At 41.2% G+C, this 27,375-nt stretch overlaps 1 protein-coding gene across 1 annotated transcript; it reads right to left on the bottom strand.

Moving 5' to 3' along the window:
• Positions 1-1,067: 1,067 nt before the first annotated feature.
• On the bottom strand, positions 1,068-25,797 carry rps6ka5 (ribosomal protein S6 kinase, polypeptide 5). The gene is made up of 17 exons (XM_069661427.1): positions 25,621-25,797; positions 22,476-22,547; positions 22,094-22,312; positions 21,755-21,870; positions 21,546-21,647; positions 20,349-20,432; positions 20,087-20,190; positions 19,851-20,001; positions 18,590-18,751; positions 17,176-17,301; positions 14,723-14,856; positions 13,779-13,872; positions 11,586-11,756; positions 11,061-11,252; positions 8,226-8,385; positions 7,804-7,967; positions 1,068-6,525 (listed from the first exon to the last, which is right to left on the bottom strand). The coding sequence occupies exons 1-17, from the start codon at positions 25,688-25,690 to the stop codon at positions 6,235-6,237; spliced, it is 2,412 nt and encodes an 803-aa protein (XP_069517528.1). The 5' UTR covers positions 25,691-25,797; the 3' UTR covers positions 1,068-6,234.
• Positions 25,798-27,375: the final 1,578 nt, after the last annotated feature.

The raw sequence follows: 27,375 nt of genomic DNA, 5'->3' as shown, positions 1-27,375 counted from the left end.
TAGGTGACCTTTGAACCCTTTGATGCATTGTTCCAGACTCTTCCTGACGAAGGTTTAAAAGCAGAAGATTCGTGTGGTTTGTATAAATCAGATTTTTGTCACCTTAAAAAACGAGCGCAGACTCTCTTGTTTATGTTCTCTCTAACTGAACTACAAAAACTTAGTTTCACGAACATTTTCCAAAGAGCAGCTGAATTTGACAGAAGCAGTCAAAGCTGATTGAGAGCCAGAGAGCGTCCTCTCCTGTTCGTACGTGGTAGTACACAACAGTGAAGACAACTTGTTGCAGCAATCTTTTTACACAATTAATCAATTAAAAAGAAAAATAAGAAAGTAAATCTTTTGAGATTGACTGGTTTGAGCTTCTCAACTGTGAATATATGCTTCTTTCTTTGGGTTCCTGGGTGGAGAAAACAAGGGAAATAAATACGTTAATTTTGGCTTTGACAAACTGAGATACATTTGTGATGAATTGTTCAATCAATAGATTCAAATTAATTATTATAACGGCAATAATCATTAGGTGCAGCCCCGAAAGAAGAGTGCCAAACAGCTCCGTAATTTCTGAGAGGACTTAAAGACACCAAAAACCCTCAACTTCTAACGTTAGTATGTTCTAAGATATGAATCTGAGAACACAAACGATGCACATTTATCAATAATTATTCCCTTATTTCCCATCATACAAGAGTTCTTTCAGCACTTCCCCTGAGAGAGATCTCTTACTATACTTTGTACTGTATTAAATAATCAGTTCATCCTAAAATCACCTGAAACTCTCAGTCAGGGCTGATTAATGAGAACATAAAATAATGTAACCTGACATTTACAGACGCCATTATATTATACAGTAATATAATATGCATTAAAAGGCCCGGTACATAAACATAAATCTCTGGTCTCGATGAACAACTTATTTATGAATGAATCATAAAGGCTGAAAGGATTTCATGCTCCACAGCTGCTCTTAGTGGTTCTTTATTAAACACTGCCACCTAGAGGCTGCCTGCTGAAGTACAGCGTCCTTAATGCTTTTGAATTAGAAAGCCTTTTTCCAATATAAAGGTTTGTACCTAATTTATTGGTCAAGATCAATTAATGAACAGGAAGTAGTACATTTATTGACCTTCTGACAACTCGTACACACAAATCCTTGTATCACAAAATATCTTCAGTAATGATGTAAACACACTTACAGTGAAGCCAAGGATCTATTAAAAGACACACAATGACTGGTTAATCAATGTACAGGTGTTTTCAGCCAGCAAGTAAAGCATTTATTGAAGCAAATCAAGTTTTTTTTTTCCTCAAACTTTAAAACGGTGTAGAGACCTGAATGGTGATGTTCACAGTGGCCTAGAAAGCAGGTATGCACACGGTGTATCTCTGCAGTAAAAGTACTATCGGGTGTTGAGGTTTCTTTTCTTAGAAATGTCGGACACACAGAAGGATTGAAACATCTGAACCTGCACAAAGTCAAAGTTTGTTTTTCTCTTTTACAAAAAAATAAATAAGTTGCATGATTAAAAGAACATACAAGTGCAAAGTTTTGCCCTTAAAGCTTGATTGCGTGTTTTTAAACAGTTTAATATCGACCAATCTCAAAGGGATTCACTGCTACAGTACTTTTTGACACGCTTCATATGACAGAGAGATGATAGGAATCCGTGAAGACTAGAAAATATTGACAGGAGTTAAGCAGCAGCACATGCATGACGCTGATAAAAGTGGTGATGACGCGAATGAGGGCGAGGATGACATGAGCACTGAACGACATCCCCTACAACCTGTAAGCATCAATGCTTCCCTCAATGATCCATGTGGCAGTAATCTCTGTCAACAGTAAAGCAACACTGGGCGAAGAATAAAAAGGTGCCCGACCTGCTGTAAGTATCCTAGCGCCGTTCTGTAGCGGCCCATGTGCTTTGATATCTGAGGAAGGAAGAGACAAATAAATCTCCTTACATGAATCATTAAAGGGACTTTAATTCAAAAGAAAGATTCAGAATCATTTTTACATAAGTGCTATTTCTATTTTAAGTTGCTAGTTTGTGACACAGTCGGTCTATGACGCTTTGCTGAGACCCCAATTAAATAATGCTAATTTGCTTCCAGCTATGAAAAGTCATATTGAAAGGCTTTCTCTTTTCAGAAACACCGACCAAGAATCTTATATAATCCACAGATTTGACCTCTCTTTCTTCCCTTACATTGTTATTGTTTGTTTTTGTCATCTGAGTGAACTGACCCTTTAAGGCAGTGGCTCCCATTTCTATAAAGAAACCCAACAGTGCTGTATAGGTCAAGATAAATCGGAATGATGGACACGTCACACGTGTGGACGTCACACATGCGATACTGTCTGGATATCTGGGAAGTGTGCTCCTGCAAATACCGTTTATCGCCACAGGTGTCGCCAAAGAGAACGAAACTGAGATCTTCGAGATTACCACTTTAATTCTGTTAATTATAGCTAAGTATTTTTTCGTCTCTAATTTGTTCAAACAAGAAAGCGATTCTGAAATTGAGCAAGTTTAGTTCCACTCGATTTGGTCTAGTTTGCATATAAAGGTGTAAGCTCATTTACCCACATCCAGATTTATTTCATTTTTAAACTTGAGGTCTTCAGCCCCCTCTCACACTGACTCAAGTTACATCACTTGAAGTCATTTATAAGGCTTGGCACAGCCATAAAAGGCTTATACAACTTTGTTTAACTCCTTGAGCCCTGTTATGTGACTACATGTTTATATCGGTAGAGTTCCCCTCTAAGATTCTTCTCCACCCCGTTTGTAATCCAATATAATTGTGTTGTTTTCAGGTTAAAGCACTGCTGGTTTGGATTCATCCCGTTACTATGGGTCATTATGGAAAGCCACTTGTCTTTGCAGCACCACCAGAAGTTTGGCCACTTCAGCACCCTGGACAGCTCCAATATGACTCCACACCAAAAACTGACCAAAAAAGAACCACACAAGCCTCCATATCTGCCCCACACATTGTCCCTTTTACCCAGAATTCATGCACAAAAGCGTTCAATGTCAGCTTCAGCTTTGGCAACCACAACCATCTCTTCAGCATGAACATGACACCACTGACAGAAGCTCAGAAGCACTTAGGAACATCCCAAGTCCAACTTCGACTCTAAATCCCACAACAGCAGTCACTGCTTTATACAGAACAAACTACGAGCTTGCTAATAATAATTCCAGAAGTACACGGTTTAGCTTCGCAGTTTAGCTGCTTTTAACCTTAATTCAGAGAGAAGCAGGAAAGAGGAAGCACTGTAGGCAGACAAGGAACCAAGATAAACATGTACCAAAGACAACAGGACATCAAAACTGCCCTCCTTTCCTCCTCCTCATGTTCATCAAAGGAAGGAGAAACTAGTTTAAAATTCAGCCCCAGGAGACGTCGGTACTGAAGCAACCCTTCCCTGACATGCATGTTTTCTTCTCTCCAAAGCAAAGTGAGCTGGGTCCCACGGAGGCAGTGAGTAATACGGTATTTTCTTTGGAACAAACAGCACTGCAGCACATCAGCTAATAGAGCCCGGCTCCCAGAGGGAAGCTCGATATAGGACACTTTTCCTCTTCCTCCACTTGAGCTATTAATACACCCAAACAAAAGAAAAGAGGCTTAATGAGGCAGCAACGGGGAACTCATGCAAAACTCAGCTAGACAAGAGCTTTGTAGTGTTTAGCTCCAAGGATTCCTGCTGCTCATACGGCCAGTGGATCCTACTCTGCTAGTTCTGTTGTGGCTGCTGCATGGGAGTGAAAAGTACAGTGTATGTACAATATGTTGCGCCCTTTTAAAGCATTACCTTTGGACCCATTTAGTGAGGTCTTAGTGAAATGGTGAAAGCAACACAACAGCTAAAAAGAGATGCATAGTTCTGAGCATGATAATGTGCAGGATATGGATATTATAGATGTTCTCAAGAATCTCACCGTACGCTGTTACAAAATCATCTGAGCTAGAAACATCAAACATATTTCACCGGTGGGACAAAACAGAAACAGAAACTGTCATATATGAAGCATTTCTTTGCATATTTGCATGAAAGGAAAAATCTCATGCAGCTTAGAGCAGCTACCTTGAAGTAAATGCTTTGGTTCAGATTCAGAGTGCATTCGAATGGAAGAAGATGAGGGAGTGTATTCAAATGCACACAGTTAGTCCAACTAAGAGTGTCTCTCCTGTTTCTAGTCACACACTGAACACAAATACCCCTGTACATATCAACAGAATACAATATTTCAACTATTACCATGGAAACAGACTAACACAAACTGGCAAAAAACAATTCACAGAGCATTGCATGTACTCGCCTAGCTATCCTGGCTAACACCAGTATTGTAACATTTAAACATTACAATATTTAAGCGATTGTAAAAAAAGGGGGTTTTGGTGTTTAATTACATAAATATGCAAGTTTTAAAAACTCATGAAATCAAGTAAGAATCTGCCCCAAAAAAATGATAAAAACAAAGCAAAAGGAGGAGTTGATGTTTCAGTGTACATCATGCACTGGGACCTAACACTAACCAGCCTCAGAGGGAGGATGTCACACAGTGCACAGATCACCGTTTCAGTCATGCAGTACGACATGGTAAATAGGGCGAGTTTTGAAAGTAAAGGAGTGATAGTTTGAGGTCTTTAGGAACTTGATGTTGTCATAAAGGGTAGATATTTTGCAGTAGTTTTAAGACTTGTGGTAGAAACACAACTTTTTGCACTATATTGCCTTAAGGTGTCTAAATGCACCACCACATTTAACTCATTTACCTAAACCTGTCCATCTCCTGATTTAATTTTTTGGCACTTTAACCTTTTCATGTTTGAATAATTCAACCGTACAAGGAAGCCACTTAAAGCCGCCCTTTGGCATCTCGGATCTCTGAAAACTTCTCCCCGCACTCACTCGCCCTCACTAAGCTGATCTGAATTTTCCAATTGGGACTTTCTGCTCAATCCAATTGGCCGCAGTGACATAAAGAGACAATTAAGTCCTACGCCACACGAGCCAAATCTGCAGGGCTAAGCACTGAGTGGGGGATCAGACTATGTGGAACAGCAGCGAAAGCTGAGCCTTGAAAGTAGCTCCCACATGAGAGGCAGAAATGAGTCTAAATTTAGCTCTGTTTGTAGGGTCACGTCCCCTCGGGCAGCACTGCTCCCCCTACAACAATAAAACCGCAGATTTGGCTGAACACACTGCATCCGCATTTGGTTGTTCCTATAAAAAGATTTTGCTTCTTTAATCCTTATGAACAAGGACGTTACTGTTTGTTAACCGCTGGATAAAGCTGCAGTTAAATCCCCAAAATTCCCCCGCCTCCATAAAGAAAGGATTTTGGTTACATAAATACGACAAACTGGTTCACAGCCATTAACAAGTAGCTAATGGTGTTAATCTCTTCTTGCCTATAATAATCTTACAATGTCTCAATAACCTACTTAAAGCGCTGATGTCTACGGTGACAACAAAGACTACATGGAAACAGTCTTTTAAGCTGCAAGGGGGAAAACACACACATACACAAAATGTCTTTTTTTAAAGACTCCATTATTTCTTTTCAGATCAGTCCGACCCATAAATAAGTTAACAATATAGCTTATCATAAATAAATTTCAGTCTGTAAAATTCACATATAAATATCCTGCTCCATCTTGCAGAGACTTCCAGAAGGAGGAAGTGGACCCACGTTACGTTCTGCTGCAGTGTTTCTTCTCTCCTCTGACAGAAAAATACAAAGCGTCCATGATGTAAACACTACGACTTTCCCTTTAAAACCTCTGGAGGCGTGGACAGAGACAGGTAAACGGGGCGGACAGAGGCCGAGCTGTGATTGTTACGATGATGAGACGGAACGTGTCTCTCCATTGTCTGTCTGGACCCGGGGGCAGTAGGGCAGCCCTTTCTTAAGTTGGACACCGGTGGCGACTTCTTCCTGGTCCAGTCCCTGATTGATACAGTCTGTGTGTGTAATTGACAGAAGAAGAAAACAGAATAGGCTATTGCTAGTGATGATGATTGATATTGAGGTGACGGTTGCTGCTCCTGCTGCATGCTTGGTTTTTGGAGACGTGCGGACGTCCATGCAAGTGAGCCAGAGGCAGAGAGCTGCCGGGGACAGAGAGTAAGAGAAGAACGCCGTCTCCGCGCTGGTCTGAGCCATCCCGCGGGTCACGATAAACTGTCTGAATCGGTCTTTTCCGCTCGCTCTCTCACTGTCCTTCTGAGAAGTCAAAGGCTGGGTGCGCTGGTCGATGCTCAGAGTCCGTGTTCAGGGCAACAGGTGTGTTGACAGGCGTGCTGGAGGGTTGCGGGTTGGTGTCGCCCTCCGGGGAGGTCTTCCCCTGAGACTGGGAGGAGGAGGACGAGGAATGGGTGCTCTCGCTGGAACTGCTGCGGGTTTCTGTGCTGGTGCTCGTCTTCTTCATCTTCCTCCTCTTGGCTAGTGGCGCCTTGTCCACCGTCTGCAGGCGGAAACCTTCCCGCTTACACTTGTTAAATGCCTGGGATAAAAAAGGGGAATTATTTGGTCAGTTTTATAGATTTAGCTACATTATTAATTTTACAAAGGTTGATCTCTTTCTCTGCCCTCTGATTCCGACTCCTCAACTCCTGGTTTCTGCTTCTACCGAGCACAGATCTTATATGACTGCTGTCTTTTCTCCTGAATTTAAAAACTATTTACCCTTTTTTGGAGGCCTAGTATCTTTTCAAGACAGATTTACTATCTTCAGATAGCTTAATTATTTATTATATGGGTACATATTTGCTATCAGACAGGACAAAAGGACATCTGAAATCTTTACACTGAGTGATTAGAGAAACAACCAGACATTTTCTGTTCATCTTGTAATAAATTAATCGACTGATCATTTTACCATCACTTAAGACGAGGGATGTAACGATCCCGATCTTAACTACTGGATCAGAGCCGATCGGATTATTTTTTAACTCATCTGGAATCAGCGATTTGAGCCGATCATCTCACCCCGATCATTTACATCAGCTGTAGTAGCGCAAACATGCAAGTAACTTAGCATTAGCAACCACACGGCTAAAATGTCAGCGGGGTGGAAATATTTTAAACTAGAAAGCGAAACGAACATCCACTTCCAATATATGCAATCCGATCGCTTCGCGAGGCGGCAGAAGTAGAGCTGCGTTCAATACCACCAACTTGATAACAACATCTAAAACCTAGAACATGCAACGGAAGCAAAGCAACAGAGGAAAAGGCTGCTGCGCCGAAGCAACAGACTCTGGACTTTAAAATGGAGGATAAATATCCTCGAGAGCGAAAAGGCCAAAAAGATTACAATGAAGGTGGTTGAATTCATCGCGTTGGACAAACGGCTTTTTTGCCGTCTTCTGGATCCACGGTTTGTCCTGCTGTCTCTACACTACATTTCAGACACCACTTTTAAGTGGATCTAAGATTTCTATTGGAGGATACTTGTTTTGTTTTTTATTATAATACAGCAGTAAGTGGATTTGTGATTTGTTTTTAATTTAGATATTTTTGTAAACAAGAACAAAACAAAACGTTGTGCAGCTCTATGATCTCGGCAAATACAAGTACATGTACTAAATATTAAAAAGGGCCATGAAAGCTGATCAGGACATCCCTACTTCAGACAATTAATCTCATTATACACATAAAATCCTGTCTGTCAGTCCGTCTTGTTTAAAACTGTCTGATGTACGGTCAATAAGCAGCAGCAGGGTGAAACAGGACTTGTTCCTTCATCTCAAACAAACACGCACTGCAGGTCATCTCTTACATTAAAGGTAGCTTTGACGTAAGTGTGGACGGAGGCAGTGGAGGAGCCGAGGATGTCCGGGGTCATGAGTGGGTTGGAGGACAGCTGGCTGTCGTCCTGGAGCCAGGCGTTGTAACGTAGGCCGCACATCTTAATCCTCTTGTTTGGGTCCACCGTCAGCAGCTCTGCAGGAAGAAGACACGGATGATTAAGTTGATCGCTCAAAATACTTGAGTGAGAAGCTGAACCGCAGAGAGGAAGTGATTTACTCTTGAGGTGGCTCAGTCACTGTGAGCTGCTTTGCGGGGTTAAAAGTTCAACCTGTGATGCAAATGTGAACAAATGGATGGTGCTCATGGAGATGCTGAAACTCAAAAACATGCCGACAGTGACAAAACATTGAGGCAACAAATGTAATAATAAGCCGCCGGTTCCTTCCTCACCTTGTATGAGGTCCTTGGCCTGTTGGGAAACATTTTTCCAGGCCTCGCCTTCAAAGGAAAAGTCCCCCTGCTTGATTTTCTTCATAATCTCCTCAGCACTGGTGTGAGTCAGGCTCTTCTCCTGGCACTGAAAAGGCACCTGGCCAGACAGCATAGTGTACTGCAGAGAGGGGAAACACACAAGATGCTGTCAACACCTCAGATATATTGTTTCAGGCGTGAATACCTGCGCTGTTGATACCATCTCAACATTTCATACAGTCATCGTGTAACAGGAAGTGCTACGTGCTTGTTCTTTAAAGACCTTTTTACCTGCACTGATCTGGGAGAGCGAACAGGCTTCAATGTTCAAACTGTTACAAAACAAAAACACGCTTCAGGAGAGCTCTTGACCGATCACGACTGTCCACATTTTTCGATTGCTATGCCGCATGTTGTTGACCGCGTTTGAACCAGCACTTAACGGGAGAGCGGCCTGTGCTCAGCTGAATGAACAGGATACGCTCACCTTGGCCCGCTTACGTCTGCCCTCACATCTCTCATTAGAATGACGGTGTTTGGGAACAGAGCTTTTGGCAGCGGAGGATCTGCCGTGCCCTGATCCCTCCTCCCTCCCTCCCTCGCTGTGTTGGCTCACTTTGCTTCCAGGGCATTGTGCACACTGCTTGTCAGTAGCCATCTCATCAAAGCATCATGAGGCACACTACTCCCATACCCCCCCAGGGGGCGGCGCTTCGAAACAACATTTGCACAGAGAGCCCAGAATCTGCACGGATGACTGGCCAAGTACAAAAATCTCTCTCTCTCTCTCTACTCGCTGCCCCTCTGTGTGTCCTCTCCTCCTCTCCTCCTCTCTTTTTAATTTTCCCCCTCAACGCAGAAAAAGGTTAAATTAAGATGACATTTCCGCTACCAGGAAAACAACGTCTCACGTGGTCGCAACCTTAACCCGCTCTGAGAGGCGGGCTGGTTGCTCTTCGCTCCGTGGTGAGCGCTAAACTGTGTCAGGTCGCCACAGGATGCTGAGGGTTGCAGAGGGGGAGATGAATATCATGCAAAACAGATCAAGTGAACATGCACACACATGCATTCATACATGAGCGCATTTAGACACTAAAACTTCCTCTACAGCCAACATCAGCAGAAATAACAGCTGATTGCTGAAGCAGAATGGCCTGCAGCAAATCCATACACTGGTTAACGTCAACAAGTCGACACCTCGTGTATCGAGCTCATGATTAAACATTAATTTGGTTTTAGAAAAGCTTCAGTAAGCAATATTATGAAAACAGCTTTACAGTCTGTTTTTATACAACACTTTGAACTCTAAATGTATTTAATCAGCGCGCTTTGCCCGGCCGCTGTGCAGAGTGAGGCCGGTGCTTAAGTCTGTGTGGTTACAAATAATGATGCCTCTAAGTGGAGCTAATCAATGATGTGTTATTCAGTTATTTACTTACGGAGCAGCAGTCTGAGCAGTTTAAAGTTCATCTGATCAAGTATTAAAAAGCATAATATTATTATCTGCTCGGTTCAAAGGTCAAAATATGTTACATTTACTAAGAATGCCATATTAAAGTTTAAAGTCTAAAGCCCTGTCATAACTTCAAACTCTTCTTCAAACAGTTTGTTTTAAAAATTGTATTCATATTTGAATTGAATTATTTTTCAGAGCATCTCCTTCCTCCTGAAACAAACAAGCTGTTTTGCCATTCAAAGGTCAGACCTTAGCCACGATTGGCTGACAGTATTTGGAGTGACCGCGTAGCCCCTCCCCCACGTGTGGGAGCGGCCGCACTGCACTGTCACTCCAAAGTTGTAGAAAACATGGCCGCTCTAGGATCGGTTATTCGGCCTTATATGTACGAGCCAGAATCTCCAGGAGCTATCGGAATGGTAAGTTGAAATCTTGACAACGACTTGACTACAAGCTAGTGCAAGGAGGCAGCCTGAGGTGAATGACGGTGAATGATTGGTCGATTTCAGTGAAAGCAAGGTTCTACGTAGAAACCTGCAGCTGTTCTGAACGGCCCATTTCAGAGGCGACCTTTCTAAAAATGTGATTTGGGAAAGTTTTTACCTTTTTCCACTGTGAACACTAAACACCCAAAAATGTAAAACCCATCATAATATGAGAATATCCATTCAAAAGATATGGCCTATTGATGAACTATTATGTTGTGAAAATAGTTACAGATCTTGAATTGCTTAAAGATGGGGGTACTATGCTGTTACACATTTTAAGACATATATATAATGTTACAATGTTGGATTAAGTTTCAAATCTGCAAGTAAAAGTATGTTGGGGTAATCCCCAGGCTTCTCCGCTCAGTCTGCAGGCTGCAGTGAACGCCAGGTTTCACACTGTTTTTTCTACACGCTGCACTTTGTGACATCAGCGGGCTTTGGAGAGCTGGCCAGTCAGAAGAAAGCAGGCTTGTAGTGGCGGGGTTTCTTAAAGAGACAGAGCTGACCGAGTCATTTCAGGAGGGTTTTTTTTAACTGTAAATTATGCTAAGCTACTAAAATTAGCATAATACCCCACCTTTAACCAACCAATTAAGTAACCACCAGTTTAGCACATGTTGTTTCTTTTCTTAAAACAAAAAAAAAACATTGAACACACATTTCCAGTCTTATATATAATGTCTACAATTTCTCTTCAAATAGCTGTTAAATAAAGTACTTGTAGAAGTGCAGAGGGAGAAAGGCTGATTCTATATATTCTTCTTTCCCCTCAGGATAATGCTGGGTTGAATAATGAATGATTCTCAGCCCGGCTAACTACCAGAACTTAGTTTTAACCCATGCACAGATCATCCCACACCCACTCACCAGAATGACCCCCAGGCTCCAGAGGTCACAGGACTCATCGTAGCCGTCGTATTTGAGTATCTCTGGCGCGGCGTACTGCAGCGTGAAGCAGGGAGTCTTCAGGAGCTGATTGTCTGGTGGTTTGAGGCGAGCAAAGCCAAAGTCTATGATTTTTATCTCGGAGTTCTCGCTCTCGTCTGTGAAGAGCAGGTTCTACGAAGCAATTCAAGACACGGACAGCAATCATTTCTTTCTGCTGTGCAAAACTGCTCCACTCGAGAGCTGACTAAATTGGGCATCAGGACTTGTCTGACCAGGTACTTTTGACCCACGTTAGGGTCAAGACAATTTTACTCTTGTTTTGCAGAAGATTGCACAGTCAGAATGACAACAGCACAGATCATACGAAGTTTAGAAAAACACAGTGATTCTGCTTTTAAAGCTTATGATCCTGAGTGACTGTGTTCATCACAGAGACACAAACTGTGCTCGCACAGAAAAAGAATTTCTAGCAGTCGTCCAAGAAGAAAAAGTTTGGTTCAATACCTCCGGTTTCAGGTCCCTGTGCACCACTCCTACGTCGTGCATGTGACTGACGGCCGACACCAGCTTTCTCATGATGCGGCTCGCCTCTGTTTCGCTGAAATGTTGCTTTCTGCGAATTCTCTCCAGCAGCTCACCTCCACCGAGCAGCTCCAGGACCAGGTACGTGTGGAGCTGCAGCAAACACACACACACACAGAATATATTGATGCATTCTAAAGACTCAAATTCATAATTTTATTGTTATAATTTTTAGAGCTTAATTTTCCTCATAGTATGCTTTCCATAATTATTTTTATCATAATTTCAACGTGGATTTTAATTTTCCATCTCATGTTATAAATTCTATTTTCATCTTTATATTTACTTTTCCTGTTTCCTTACTCTAACGCACTTTGAGCTACATTTCTTGTACGAAAGGTGCTATACAATGTTGCAATTTCATTTAGCAGACGCTTTTGTCCAAAGCGACGTACATCTGAGAGTTAATAAGACACAAGCAACGATCGAGACAGGAGGGAACAAAGTCAGTAAGAGCCAACAAACAGCTTCAAGTGCGATCGGACACTGGTGCTGACAGGAAGTACACAGGGTGTAAAGCAGCACTTTTTTTTTCATATCATTATCATCATGATGAATATCCTAATCAACATCAACAACATCCTCAACATTATCTACATCATCAATATCATTAAGGTCAGAGGTGCTTTTTCTTAAAGGTGAAAGGGACTCTGTGGTCCGAATGGAGTTTGGTAGCTCGTTCCACCACCGGCGGACTACAGAGGAGAAGAGTCTAGTTAGCGTCTTAGGGCCGTGTTGTGATGGGAGCACCAGGCGCCTTTCATTGGCAGAACGTGGTGGGCGGGAGGGAGTGCAGACCTGGATGAGGGCGTTCAGGTAGGCAGGAGCTGTTTTTGTTGCTGTTTTGTAAGCGAGCAACAGGGTTTTAAATTTGATGCGAGCGGCGACTGAGAGCCAGTGGAGGGATATGAGCAGCGGAGTGACAGGTGCTGTTTTGGGCTGGTTGAAGAGCAGTCGCGCTGCTGCGTTCTGGATCATCTGCAGAGGTTTGAATGTGCATGTCTATAGGGAGTTGCTATACAAATATTACTATTTATCATATTAACACGTCTCATTAAACTCTGTTACACCTTTATTCTTTAGCATACCCTGAAATACACATGCAAGTGCAAACACCTCTATTGGTTTTGCAATAAAACAAATTTATAATCAATACAATAGAATGGAATCAAATAGATAAAACACAAGGTAAGACTACATTAAAACATTTACATAGAAACAGATTAAAAAGGGGTTTAAGATTTTGGACACTGACAGTGCTGTGTGTCGAGGTAAGAGTTGCTCTCCTTACTGATTATGATATCCAACAGCGACAAGGACAAACTATTACTACGATACATATTTAAAAGTTTGTATTTTCTAAGAATCAATCTCCACAGCTTAAAGTTAAAAACAGCAGGATGTTAACGTGTAAAGTGGTCGACTGAAGCTTTGATAAATATAGCTAATAACAGCCCATCCTTGATCCCATGATGCTAACACCAAACCATAAAGGTACTGAGTAAAAGTAAAAAGGGGCCAAACAAAGTGGGAAGGGAATAATGTGTCTGGGCAGCGGGATAGAGTTTCTCATTAGTGCTGGCTCTGCTGAACAAAGGCGGGACCGGGCTGAGGCGAGGCGAGGCAGCGCCGCTTTGATCTGGGTCACAGGCCTCTGAGGTACACTAATAACCCCACTGAGCTCATCAGGACTAAAGTGGTGCTCCTGGGCTTGAAGGAGCGCGGCTAATGAACCTGTACACAGGCAGCCACACGGACACACCTTCCTGATAACCGAGGTAAGCTTCACTTGGAGCGCATGCACACTTAGTTTGGCTCGAGTGTGCGTCTCCATAAGTAAATCTGGGTTGTTTCTATTCAGCGCGGAAAAACGGATGTTTGTACAGCTGCAGTTTAAAAATACGTTTGGTGTGAAATATATGGAGCTGGTGGAGAGATGTTTATGGGACAATACAAAAAGAGATAGAGACAGACCTTGAGGGCTTACAGCATCCCCATTAATCTGCCTTGTTCCATTTCCAGGACTTAATAAGGCTGCCGTCCTCACAGGCTCCACAGAGAGCCATGCAGAACTGAATTTATGGTGCCAAATGCAGTGGCGGCAGTAAACCTCACCTGGTCGTGGTATATTTCATGTAACTTCACGATGTTAGGGTGGCCGTCGCAGAGCTTCAGAGCTGCTATCTCCCGCTGAGTTTGTGCCTCCATCCTGCAGCAAACACAAGAAGGAAGCCAGTCAACTGTCACGATACAACGTAAAATACACAGCAGGGTGAGAAATGGACATTTCAGAAGGCAGAGTTTGGATCCTTTGACAAGTTTTCAACTGGTGTAAAAGGGCCACTTTAATTGGGTTATGTGGCTTTGCATTACAACAGTATACTATATTAGAATATCCTCATTACATTTCTAATTTTTGTTTGACAATTGGTGGTTTAACAAATCACCTTTGGGGTGCCACAAGGCTCACTTCTCGAACCCCTCACTTTTTAATATCAGGGGTACGTGCATCAAATTTTAAGGGGAGTTTTCCTCTGCAACCTCACAGACTTTTCCCCCTGACGTGATCAGATTCCAACTACTGCACGGTGAGAAAAACGCTAGTTGTTAGCAAAGTGGGGTTTACGTTCTTAACGTGCCTCTATGGAAGTCAGAATCACATGTTTGTGTCAGAAGGACTGCCCCAGTGAGACTTACACTTATTAGAGGATTTACATTTCCTGCCAAACTGTAAGTACATGCATGTAAAAGAGTGACAGCAAACACATCTAATTAAGGCTTATTTTGTAGCAGTTGCCTGCAAAAACAACTGGGTTTATGAGCACATGCATTACATTTATTTAATCAACATGTGGCCTTTAAGAGAGAAATATGGCAAATAAAATCGAGTGAAATCATGCATTCATCAGTTTAACATGCATTCCAATCTCATATTTTTAGTAAGACTGGCCCCATTTCTGCCAGGGAGAGAAGGAGGGCAGACGACTCGTTCATCCAGTCGAGCTATAAAAGCCACACAGCCAAAAACACATCTGGGTGAGCGGGCCCAGAGCTTGTACCTCTTGCTGACTATCTTGACTGCATATTTCTGTCCGGTCTTCTTGTTTGTGCAGCGTCTGCAGATGGAGAAGCTTCCCTCTCCCAGAACGCTGTCCCGCAGGTCCATCTCATAAGTCATGTAGAAAGGTGAGTCCTGCAGGGGGGGAACAGTACATAAAAACAAGCTGTTTAAAATATAAATCTGAAGTGAGAGGCTTCACCTGCAACAAAAAAATAAACTGAACTCTTCAATGTGATGTATCTTGTTTAGACTGAGTAAAAGATTGTATGCACTCCTTTGTTCCTTGAATCTGATCTCAGCTCTACGCCTGCTTTTCTTATTTATATAGAGAAGACTGTAACTACTGCAATTTTGCAGGACTCGATTAATGTATGTGAGGATTAAGCTAATGTCTTCTCAAAGTTAGGTCTGATCTAGAAGTCATAAACACAGCAGTTATATTAAATGTGCCACATTAAACCTCCATAATTATAAACAGCCTGAAATCTTCAGCTCACCTCAAACTTGAGCGTCTACCTTCTGCCCTTTCCCTAAGTCTCTTTAAAGCCATTCCTAGCTTTATTTCTTATTTTAATTTTAAGTAGGCTTACCAATTAACTTCACAGAATTGGTTTTAAAAAATCTTTCAAATTATGTTACGGAAAGATATTATAAAATTATAAGATTACTTTTTGTCTACGTCTCCAGAAACGTGTTTCTTAAATGCTGGACCAAGTGGGTCAAATATGTGAGGCCCTTACAGCCTGATTTTGTGCAGGTATTGAATAAATATCTCTGTAATATTGTGTTTTTGTTTATTTTTTTTGGAAAGCCTCACTGATCGTATTTTTGATGGTTTTTAAATGTTGTCTTTTCCCTTATTCTTTCCTTCAAGTCTCCTCCTGATACATTACTTATTGCTTCTACATGCACACTTAACCTCCCCTAAATGTGTAGATGGCAGGGAAACTAAAACTGCTTTGTATTGATGTACTGTAATATATATCCTGCCTAGGGATAGACCGATTATCGGCCGATATTCGGCATTTTGACGCATATCGGCATCGGACTTTTTTTTTTTTTTTTTTTAAATTTAAAAAAATATATATATATTTTTTAGGCATATGTTTAAAGGCATTTAAACAAAGTTAAGTGTTGGAGTTTGTTTTATTCAAAGTTTTGACGCCAATATTTTCACTTTTACTGCAAATGAATATCGGCTTCAAATATCGGTTATCGGCCTCCTTGACTACTAATAATCGGTATCGGTATCGGCCCTGAAAAAACCATATCGGTCTATCTCTAATCCTGTCGTCCCAAAATAACGAATTAAAAAAATATATATTTAAAGCAATGCATGCACTGACACCATGAGCTTCTCAAAGCTGCTCATCCTGTATTCTGCCTCACAACCCCTCTGATGTGTTTAATTGAATCCCTCGCAAGTTAAGAAATGAAAGGTGAGCGAGCACGTTGAGCTGTCGGCCCCTTCATCGTACCTCGTGAAAGTCAGCTTATAATCTAATAATATAATTCTTTAGTGTTCTGTTCATTTTTTCTTTTTTCTTTTGTTTAATGCTGTTTGTGTTGTGACTTTTTATCACAATTGTTTTTAAATCCTCTTATTTATGTCTCTGTTTGTATGTCATCACTCCTGTGCTGTTGTTATTTTTCTCTGTAACGCTCCATAAATAATTCTACGTGACTCTCTACTCTTTGTGATTATAGATCTTAAACTTGTTGTTTTGTGAGCCTGAAAGGTTTTTTGTTTGATTGTGTTACAACACAGCGATCTGCAGCCGTCCATGAAAACGAGGAATGAGGAAACAAGTGAACGCCCCCTGTTGTGCAATGAAAATCTTTGGCATACAAAAAACAAGACAAAGACAAATGCACGAAGTGACCAAGCCTTAAAAGTGGCCTAACTGTTGGCTGAAACTTCCCCTTTCTAAAGTGTGTTCGCTGTAAAGTGTGTACTTTATGTAGGATGAGACCAAATTGCATGCAAGCAATCCTGTGTTTCCTTCATTCATATTTTTTTTTTATTCAAAAGACGTTTTAGACCTCGACCAAAAAGCTTTAAAATTATTCGTTTTAATCCATTTCAACACTGATAACAAATCTTGAAAACATAAAATAAAGATATTGATTAAACCAACACAAATCTTTCCACCGGCAGATATTCAGGCTGTTCATGAGAAAGCTCAAAACTCAATAAACACACAAAAGGCAAAGCACGACTAGCTTCTCCAAAAGCTTCTCACTGCTCATATATAAACATGCATTCATTAACAAGCATTATAAACAAATAGGTTTCTCGCCAGAGGACCAAATGCGAGTCTAGTAAAACAAGTACAGTAGAAAAAGAAGTTGTGGTGGACTGGAGAGGAGGGGAAAAGTCTCATCTGTCTGTGACAGCAGCCATTAGCTTAAGTGTGTTTGTGCAGGGGCATCCAAGCCAATTCATCTTACCTTCATCATGGCGCTGCGGGCCACAGCGGCAGAGCCCGGCCTCTCGGAGCCCCCACACAGCTGGACAGGGTCGTCCATCACCACATTCCTCTTAAACAGGATGGAGGGGGCCATGAAGGAGTAGCCCTGCACACAGAAAGACATGAACTTTAGCTGTTTACGTTGTGCTGAGAACTGTACGGACAGAGGGAAAGGAAACATGCAGCATTAAAATCTCCCCGATTTTTTTTTTTTATGGAAGAGATTTCTAAACACATAATATATTTTATATATTTATATGTTTACTTTAAAACTTTAATTGTTGAGCATTTTTCTTCAGATGTTTTCTGTCAAACCAGCCCGACAGCTCCACAATAAACCCGATTCTGATCGCTTGTGATTGACAGCGGCTGTCCAGCTGTTCCTATTGTTAGACCTGTCATTGTGGAGCGCCGCCTGCTTAATTCCAGCTGTGGGGAGCCCAAAGCTTTGAGCTGGCGTCAATCTCTCTTTCCCTTTTTTCCCCGACACACACACAGCTGTGTGATATGTGGTGACAGCCATGGATGGACGGAAGGATGGATGTTGAATGAATGAGATGCCCTAAATTGCCGGGCTTGAATATTTGATTGCTCTGCTGTGAAATTACATCTTGGCGCTCTTAATGCAATTTTAATTTTGTTTTGTGAGGCACCGTGGGGGAGCAAGTGCGCGGTTTAAAATTGGGATTGCTGTCGTTATCTCAGAGATTGCTAGGCTTGCAAATTATAAAGACCACAAAATTTCAGACTGTGTGAATGGCAGCTGAGAGCGAAAAAAGCCAAGATGAAGTTGGCAATCAAAGACTGAAGGCGTAACCGAGACAGACGTGGTGATGCTCTCGAAGTGTAACCTTTTATTCCATGAGAGAAGCCCGTTAATGGATCTATTGATCTGCCGAGCTCAAGGATCCAGAAGGCAATCAGAGTCGAAATTTCATGCAATACATCAGACAGCCATCAGCTGGCACGGAGCTGTGGGCCATATTACGGTTCAAAGCTACATCAAAAATAGTCATTCACATCTGTTACTTCAATGAGAGCTGCATATGGCAGCAATTACCTCAATAAAAGACCCTTTAGTCAATCTGAATACCAGTGCACACAGACAGACTCATGTTGACTTACAGCAACCTTTTGAGGACATTCACAACTTCACTTGATTACTTGAATTGCCGTGGAGTATGTCAAATATAGTCGCAGACAAAAAGAGGATAATGTATAATGCTGTTTTTCATGCGTGTCAACATTTCACACTGCCTGCAACCAAAGACAGGACAAACATCAGCTCAGAGCAGATGCAGATATAAAATGTCCTGTGCAATGACCTGCGAGGAGAAGAAAGGAAGATTTCCCATCGGAAAAATAAAACCACAAAAAAAACTGCCTCCTCCTACCTGGAAGATGCGGTCACAGTTCTGAGGCAGAGCTGCAGGAGAGTAGGTGGGGTCCATCTCTGTGAACTCGTCTGCAAAGTTGCTGACGTCCAGCTCATCCCGGATCACGGGCTTGAACGGGGCCGGCACCTTCTTTGCTGCCAGGTCCTCCCAGTTAATTTTCTGCAATTTAAAATATAGAAAAGCATTACACACTTTCTTTACTGGAGCAGAGGTGCATATTAAAAAAACAAATAAATATTGAAAAAATGTATTCACTTCAGTGAAAGAACACGCTCTTGAATGTACTCCCAATGTCGAGGTAAAAAGTTAGGAAGGCGGCGCACAATGATTCAAAATAAAAACAATCAATAATTCCCCTTAAAGGCTTTAAAGTCCAGCTCCAGTCATGTTTTAAGACATATAAAATGCTCTGCTTAAAATAATAAATTGTGTCTGAGGTTTTCTTTCTGCAAAATATGTTTAATTACCTTGTAAAAATCCTCTCAAGGCGTCTCCTCCTTCTCCCTCATTAAACATTCCTGAATCTGCATAGGCCCCGCCCACTATGCAAATTACCAACCGCCCCCTCCATCGAGAAAACAAAACACGTCTCTGCCATCGTTTAGTGGCAACTTGTTGAAACTTAGCTAGCTTGAAATGTTGTAATTAGCAGTAGTAACGTTAACGTTAGTAGTCAGTAGTGAGTTTGCAAAAATTATGCTGATGGATACAGCTGGCTCGCGCATCGCCAAAGTAGTTGCCATAGGTTACACATAATGATACGCATAGCGTCACCCTGTCCATTAACGGGATTGGCTCCTTAGGTTTGTGACGTCACAAACCTGCCAATCTGAAAACGTGTTGTTCAGCCTGTCCTTGGTACACTGCAGTTTAAAAGCAGACAGGCCCAGCCATGGAGATGACTGCTGATGTTGTCCCTGATATGTCTTGTAGCACATGAAGAACACCACATGAAGATGTTAACAAGGTTAAACACTTGGTTTTCACTGGAGGGGGTCTTTAAATGTCGGGGTTAAAAGTAAATAGTTGACAGAAAAAAAAAGTACTCAAGTAAAAAACAGATACCTAAAAAACTAAGTAAAGACTTTGTTATTTCCCTCCTCTTTTGGTCCCCATCCTCATTAAATCAGCTCACACAAACACTCGGTTTACAGAATGCTCTCACTCAAAGCAGCCCCTTTATGAGCAGTAACAGCCCACCCTGCCTTTTAGGTTCTCTAAATATTGTGAAACAGTCGAGACAGGCAACGAGCTCCACCTGGTAAAACGGGTGTTTCTTTACATTCTCCGCTCCGTTAGGACCTGAGCCCAGTCTCTTCTTTGGGTCTTTAATGAGGAGCCTCTGGATGACGTCTTTGGCCAGGGGTCCCATGTCTTTGGGGAAAGGAGGATCCTTCTTTGAAATCCTCCTGTGATGAGTGAGACAGATATGGTCAGTGATTATAGCTGGAGGAGAGATGAAAAGTCTGGCTGCTGATCCGGGAGAATCCATACTTGGCGATGTCTGTGTGCGAGTTCTCATCTCCATCAACGGTGAAGGGTGATCCGCCAGTCAGAAGCTCGTACATCAACACGCCGAGGCTCCACCAGTCCACCGCCTGGAATACATGAGAGCACCCATCCGTGACTTTGGCTTAACAGACTAAAAGACATATCTGACTGGAAAGCACAGACACACAGGAATACAGAGAGGAGAGTCTGTGCTGCTTTATTTGAACGAACAGCCAACAGCATAAAACATTAAAGTACAAATGACCTTGTCATGTCCGGACTCTCCTCCTTCCACAATTTCTGGAGCCATGTATTCGATGGTGCCACATACCGAGAACGCCCTTTCCATCTGTTTAACAAAAACACAATTAATCAACAGACACTATTAAAAGTTGAAATACAAAAGAAAACACAGTGGATCTTAGTCCTCTCACAGCTGTGGTCACTTTAAGATACACAAAAAATGGTCAAGATTAAACCCACCGACAAACTTGGTTTCAAATGATACATTTTACGGACTAACCCTTTAAGCTCCTCTGTGGTTGACTGACCTCTAGATGCTCTATGGAGCAGTCTTTCTAGATATTTTCCAGATAGAAATGTAAAGAGCCAACACAGGCAGGAAAAAGACAACGCAGATTTTGAACTTTTAAAGCTCCTGTGAGGAACTTTCGTTTTGTGTCGATTTTGGCGCCCCCTGTGGACTAAACCGTACCTCTTATCTCTTTACTGATTTTGTCCTGTACATGCTTAAGTGGTGATTTTTAACAAAAAATCTTTACCAGTCATACGTCACACTCTTTAAATGTTTGCCCTGGAAAATGTAAACAAAGGCAGCGTGCAGTTTATCTCTTCGTCTGACACCTACCCTCCCCCCCACCAGCAGTTTCAGGCATTAAAAATAACTATATATAAATAATCAGTCATGTCGCTGATGCTCTGGTTTGCTTTTGTAGGTCATAGAGAGTAACCAGAATTAATTTCAGTCTGTTTCATAACCAGAGAAAAAGTGGAGCTTTAAATAAAAACTATTTGTGATTGTTTAATAGAGAGATTTTTGTCTGTTTAAAAACAGTCCTGGGCTACAAAGTCATGAAATGTTATTGGAAATGTAACACTCATAATGTTAGCTATTAGGATTTTGTGGTCTAATCAGACTTGATTAAAGGTCGGCTGGTGACAACCGTTATCAGATTTAGTTCAAAACGTTGGTAAACTCTGATCGCTGCAAGAAGCACATCTTTTCTTTCATCCTTTGGGTCTATTTTTAACTCAGGCTGTCAACTTCAAAGAGAAGGAAGTGCTACTGGGACGATTTCTCTCATGTTAAATAACCCAAATTGTTCTAACTTTGGCATAAAACAGAGTGTTCCAGCAGGACCCCACTGACACAGAAAAATAGCGACTTTTTTAGGGCCTCTAGAGAAAAAGTAGCAAAATGTCCCTGTGATTCTTTCTGTACCTGATCAAACTCTTTACTCAGCCCAAAGTCTGTGAGAACTATGTGACCACTGGAATCCAGTAGGATATTCTCAAGTTTCAGGTCCCGATAGACGATCCCGAGCTGCAACAGGAAGAGCACAGAGGTTTAAGCGAAACACAAAGCATGTGAGAACAAATAGATTACTAGGAAAAGTCGAGAGGCCTTAATGTGTTCAATCTGGGGCTTACCTTGTGTAGATGCTCTAGTGCAGACACAATCTCTCCACTGTACAAGGCGACTTCTTGCTCTTTAAATCGCACCCTTTGAACCAAATGTGTGAAGAGCTCCCCGCCATTTACATAATCTAGAACAGAAGATATCGTGCATGTCATGTTTCATCCAAAATAATATACATACATTGGTGAAGGCAGATACTTAAATGTCTGTTTATACTCATTAACTCAGCTTGTGAAAATCCATTCCTTGTTTAAAGGCAATCATTAACCTTTCATTTTGCTTAAATAAACAGAACACAAAGGAGACATTCTGCAGCCTATGAGAGGCAGCTCCCTATAAAATATCCTCACCCAGAATGAGGTGCAGCTTGGTGTCCGTCTGGAAGGCGTAGTGAAGTGTGACGAGGAACGGAGACTGGCGGATGTGCTCCAGCACTTGCCGCTCCGTCCGCGTGTGTTCGGCTGTCTTTGCCTTTTGTACGATTGTAGCCTTCTTCAAAACCTTCATGGCATACAGCTTCCCCGCATCATGACCACTCACTTTCCTCACCAGGAACACCTTGCCGTACGCTGGTGGTTTAAATAAACAAGACAAGAGGGCAAGGTTCAGTGCGGTGCAACAGAAATGACAGGAGTGCTTTTCATTCCAGCAGCACACAATACAGGATGCCAGACTGGCATGCAAACAAGCATGTAAAAGTTAGGTTAAACACAGATGGAGACGTTTACTCACCTCCTGTGCCCAGCACCTTTAAGAGCTCAAAGTTTTCAATGCCCACCCTCTCTACATGGCCTGTCAGGTTGGCTGGAGGCAGAGCAGACAAAAAATATTACAACACAGTAGGAAATGTGGCTTCGTTGATAAATACTTCAGAGACATCATGTTCCAAGATGTTTCTGGTAATCAGTACATGTTTTCCCTTAAGGGTCATATGTGAAAGCATGCTTCTGCAAAATCACCGAGAAGCTTGACCTTAAAAAAAACAAAGAATATTTTCCACATGAGGTATTTTTCCACTGGGGATTAACCGGGACATTGGGAGATTTATATTTATATTCACAGCACTGACAGGCCTAATGTTTGAAACTACCACTGCTGTTTGCAGTTGCATTATAAATCTCCGACCTTGGATGACTTGTGCCATGTAGGCAGCTCAGTTGAGAAATAGTGTTCGTTAATAATGGCAAAATATGTCGTAATAAAACCAAGACATGAAGATATGAATACGTTGTGGGCACAGACTGTAGTATGAAAGTAAACACCGGGTTTAATTGCAACTGTTAAAACACATCAAATCCCAGTCGTTGTCTTAATTATTAGTGTTTCTGCTGCTTAATTATAAAAAGAGGAAGAAATGGTTAATTAACAGTCAAGATAACAAGCTAATATTTTAGCACTAGCCTCTTGTGAAAACCAAAAGAGACATTCTCATCATCTCTTCAACACTGTTACAGACAAGGTGTAAGAACACTGCTGTTTTAAGCTGTTGTTGCCAAAATCTGCGGACCTTGCATGCCCACCAGAAGGCACCTTACCTTACCTCCCCTTACATTCCTCTCTGTGCTTTTTGTTTTGTAACCGGTGCCCACATAATAAATTATGTATGCTTGCATTTCATTTTGGTTCAAAGAGACTTGCAGCCATGATGCTTTGAAGCCAATCAAGTCAAAAAGGGCGGAGAAGTGGGCTTTAAACTGGGGCATCAGCAATTCAAAACACTGGACAGTTAGGACAGTCTGGGCGGTGATTAAACGAGGCCAACAGCAGCAGACTGGGAGCACTGGGCACCTTGTAATTGTGAATTTGTTAAATAACTGCTGATATAACACATGCATAATCAGTGAATTTCCTTCATGTGAACAAAGGTGTTAAAAAGACTCTTCCTCACTTCTCAAATATGCAACAGTATAAGCTTATCTTTCGTGCAGCTGCAAGCAAACTTGCTACTTTAACCAGAGAAGGGTCATTATTTCCCATCAAAGATCTTTGAGTAAATTCAGCGCAAACTCTCAGTGACTCCTCGTGTCTTTCTAAATCACGGTGCCCCAGCTGACTGAGCACGGCACGCTCTGAGACATGCATGTCCGTTGTAGTGAACGCATTCCTTCTGTCTCGCACTCCGAAAATAGGCGACTGAGCAATTAAAACGGCTGATTTAATCCTTTCCGCCATTTCTCCTGTTACACACGAGAAGAAATAGCGCAACTATTAGGCACTTTGATTACATGCTGCATCATTTCAAAACAACGAGGCTGCTGTCCTTTAGATTTGAGGTCAGGGGTTCAGGTTGCATAACACCCCTGTCAAGCTCGCCCTGCCAAGGCCAAGTTTAATTTCAGTGTTTATAAATAGACTGACAGAGGTGACCAACCAGATGATGCCCTACTGCAAGACAGACAAAGTCTTTAGTCTCTTCAGCCTGAACTGCTCATGTTACTCAGAATAAAATGCTTATAACTTGGTTGGTTTTCTGGTTGATTAAATTTAAAAATACAATTAATCACAACAACATTTCAAAATACAGTTATTTTTTTACAGTGGATATTCTGTCCTATTATAATGTTAAGTATTAACACAAACATGACTGATTATTCAAACTACAGAATATTTTCCAGCCTATTAAAGCTACATTTTTTTCAAAAAATAATCATTGATATCTGGCCGGCTTCATATGGTCGAATTAACTTAAAAGGTATATTTCATGAATCATTGTATTCTTCTAGTATATTGTTTCCGCTGGGTCGAATTTAATGCTGCAATTGATCGAAAGAAAATTAATGGCCAAATAGCTTGATAATTAATGATTTTGGTGTTATTTCAAGCAAAAATGTATTATTCATAAAAAATAATCAGCAGAATAATCTGTTACATAAGTAATCGTTTGTTGCAGCCATTGTCACGTGCATTAGCATGGGTGCATAGTGGAGAAAAGTTGAACAAAAAATACAAATGCAACTGACAACTAGACTGACTGCATATTTAGGGCAGGGCAGTAAATGGGGGTGCAGCATAGTCATGTTGCAGCCTGAACAGCAGCACTGTGTCATTATAAACCAGTTGCAGCTGCAGGCAGTGTGCAACTTCATTCAGCAGCCCTCTGCAGTGAATCAGTTGTCTTGCAACTATAATCAAAACAAACATCACTGAATGCTCAATCGTACATGTTTTGGAATAGTAACAGTCAATGTAACTGCATTTCCTGTTGATCCTTTTGGAGTCATGTTTTAAGATCCTGCAGGTCAACGCTACAACGTTGAGTAGTATCATTCAGTACCTTTCTGTCATTAATAAACGAACCAAAAGTGGATAGAGTCACTGTTGATGTGACATTAACGTGACATACCTGTGTAGTTTGCAGAATGAAGCTAACGGGTTGTCCCTTGACAGCACTGCAGTTGTGTCTGATGGCTAAGGAGAAGTTAGCAGTGACCGCTAACCCAGCCAGTGACAGGAAAACCAACTCGTGAAGTAATTAACGTTAAGTTAAGGCGTATAAACTTGCAGAAGATTTCTGTCGATGGTCTGATTTAGCCTAGTTACACGTTAACAACTAGCTTAAGCTAATGTTATTACCCGGGTTGACCGCGGTTATTAAGTAGCAGTTTGCTACCATTAGTAAAATGGTTAGGTAACGTTAGTTTGCGTGAGTTAGCAGAAGCCTTACAGGTAATGACAGCCAGCTAACGTTAGCCTTCCTGTCCCATTTTTGGACTTAAGTAGCGTGAATGTTAGCGCTCATTATAAACACACACTGACAGTGACAGTTGGCTCTTCCAAGCTAGCCTGCTAACATTTCTTCAGGGCACGTGCGTCCTATCGATAAATGGTTAATAAAACGGACAGTATTAAAAGTTTAAGCAGCTCGCAGCTAACTTACCATTTTTCAGCTCATGTTTCACAGTAAAGAGGTCACCTTCTCTGGAAGATCCCTCCATCGGGGATGGCATCGTTATTTCGTGTTCCAATTATGTTCAAAGACGGTTTTCAGAAGACGTTACGATCACCTCGCATGCTAGTTTGCACTTTAAACATGCAGAGAATGAATGATTAAACAAATGATTAAACGCCTGATATTAAGGCGCCAAATCTGACAGATGTAATGACAGAATAATGCTACTAGACGTAGCAGCAAGCAAGCCCAAAGGAAACACTTGCTTCTTACAGAGAACACCACCACTACCACTACCTTCGCAACCAGTCAGTCCCTCTTCGCTGATTGGGGTTGCTATGTGAAATTCTAACATCTGATTGGTTCTTTTCCTGATGGCGACATATGATCCCGCCTTTCTCAAAATATTGGTGCTGCCTTCAAATATCCCTCGTACTCGCGTAAGTCAAAGGTCAGAAGTGTAAACATTAAAGTGCAATCAATAAAAATATATCCACGTTAACAATGGAATCATAAATGTAACTTAATGTAGTTTTGTGGGTTTTTATTTATTGCAGCAAATACACTACAAATTATATAAGTACGATCAGTGACATATTTTAAATCACTTCCTAAAACTCACTTTTATAGACTTGCTTTTATGTGACATCATTTGTGATGTGATGTTTTGTGTTTATTAGTTCTGTTTTATTTCTCCCTATTTAATTTATTTTCTTTTACTGATTTTAATTCCTTTTACTATTTATGGTCTGTTTCCTCTCCTCCATGTTTTTACATGTTTACACCTTTTGTCCTATTGCTTTACCTTCAGATGGACTAACTTTGCATTGTCTTGCTGTAACAGCCATGTTGTTTGGGTTCTTTTGTTACCCACTGTGTTCATGATTGCTTGTTTGTCAAAGCACTTTGTAAACTGCTGTTTTTAAAAGTGCTATATAAATAATAAAAAAATATATTATTATTATAGTTGTACTGCTATGTGAGGGAAGACTCAATAACTGTATTTAGGTACAATTTCGTAGGACTTGGGCTTTTTTGTGTACCTCCATTCATTTGAATTTCTACTCCAGTCTATTTTGAAAGCAAATGTTACACCTTTTACTAAACCACATTCACTTAAAATATAGTTGCTTTTTTTAAGATTGCAATTTTGCAACAAAACTAATTGTCTTAACAGAAATGATGATCTAAGGGATGCCTTTCAGTAATAATAGTCCATAACATATCCGTGACATTTGCTGCTATTGCTTAGGTAAAGGCTCTCAGCACTTCCTCCACCAACTAGCACTATAGTTTGGGGGATAAATTGATTATTATGGCATTGGCACACAATGCTGTAATGAAATTGAATGATGTTTTTGGAATACTTTTTAATTTTCTAAATTTCTAAAGAGGCATGTCTTGGTTTACCACATGTAAGATAGGAAGTGGTAAGAAACCGCAAATTATTGGGCAGGAAAGACAGCATATTTCGGAAATGGTGATTTCCTGTTAGTTTAAGTTAATCATGAGATTAAGGTCATGACTTATTTGCAATCTGAAGTGGATTTCTTTATTCTGAGGTAACAGTGAAATGTGTTTTTAACACGTCGTCCTTTGATGGGATATAGAAAAACAATATATCATATTTCAAATTGCTGCTGGTAATGAAAACTTCACGGGCACTCAGCAAACCTCAGCTACATAGCACCCTGTGAATATGTGAAGTAGACATTGTTTCTCCAGAGAGAGGTAGATGTTAAT

The sequence above is a fragment of the Semicossyphus pulcher genome, unplaced genomic scaffold (assembly GCF_022749685.1).
Source record: "Semicossyphus pulcher isolate SPU_LCO1_2020_fin unplaced genomic scaffold, fSemPul1.0.p SCAF_14, whole genome shotgun sequence".
Lineage (NCBI taxonomy): Eukaryota > Metazoa > Chordata > Actinopteri > Labriformes > Labridae > Semicossyphus > Semicossyphus pulcher.
Note: the sequence above shows the minus strand (reverse complement) of the source record. Positions and strands in the feature narration are given on the sequence as shown.

What these genes read in the sequence shown, in the direction of transcription:
- rps6ka5 (XM_069661427.1), bottom strand. Translation starts at nt 25,690, where the DNA reads ATGCCATCCCCGATGGAGGGATCTTCCAGAGAAGGTGACCTCTTTACT. An exon ending in AAAGGTGCTGGGCACAGGAG is followed by an intron (nt 22,313 to 22,475) that starts GTGAGTAAACGT and finishes TTAAACCACCAG; the next exon opens with CGTACGGCAAGGTGTTCCTG. An exon ending in CACTAGAGCATCTACACAAG is followed by an intron (nt 21,648 to 21,754) that starts GTAAGCCCCAGA and finishes TTCCTGTTGCAG; the next exon opens with CTCGGGATCGTCTATCGGGA.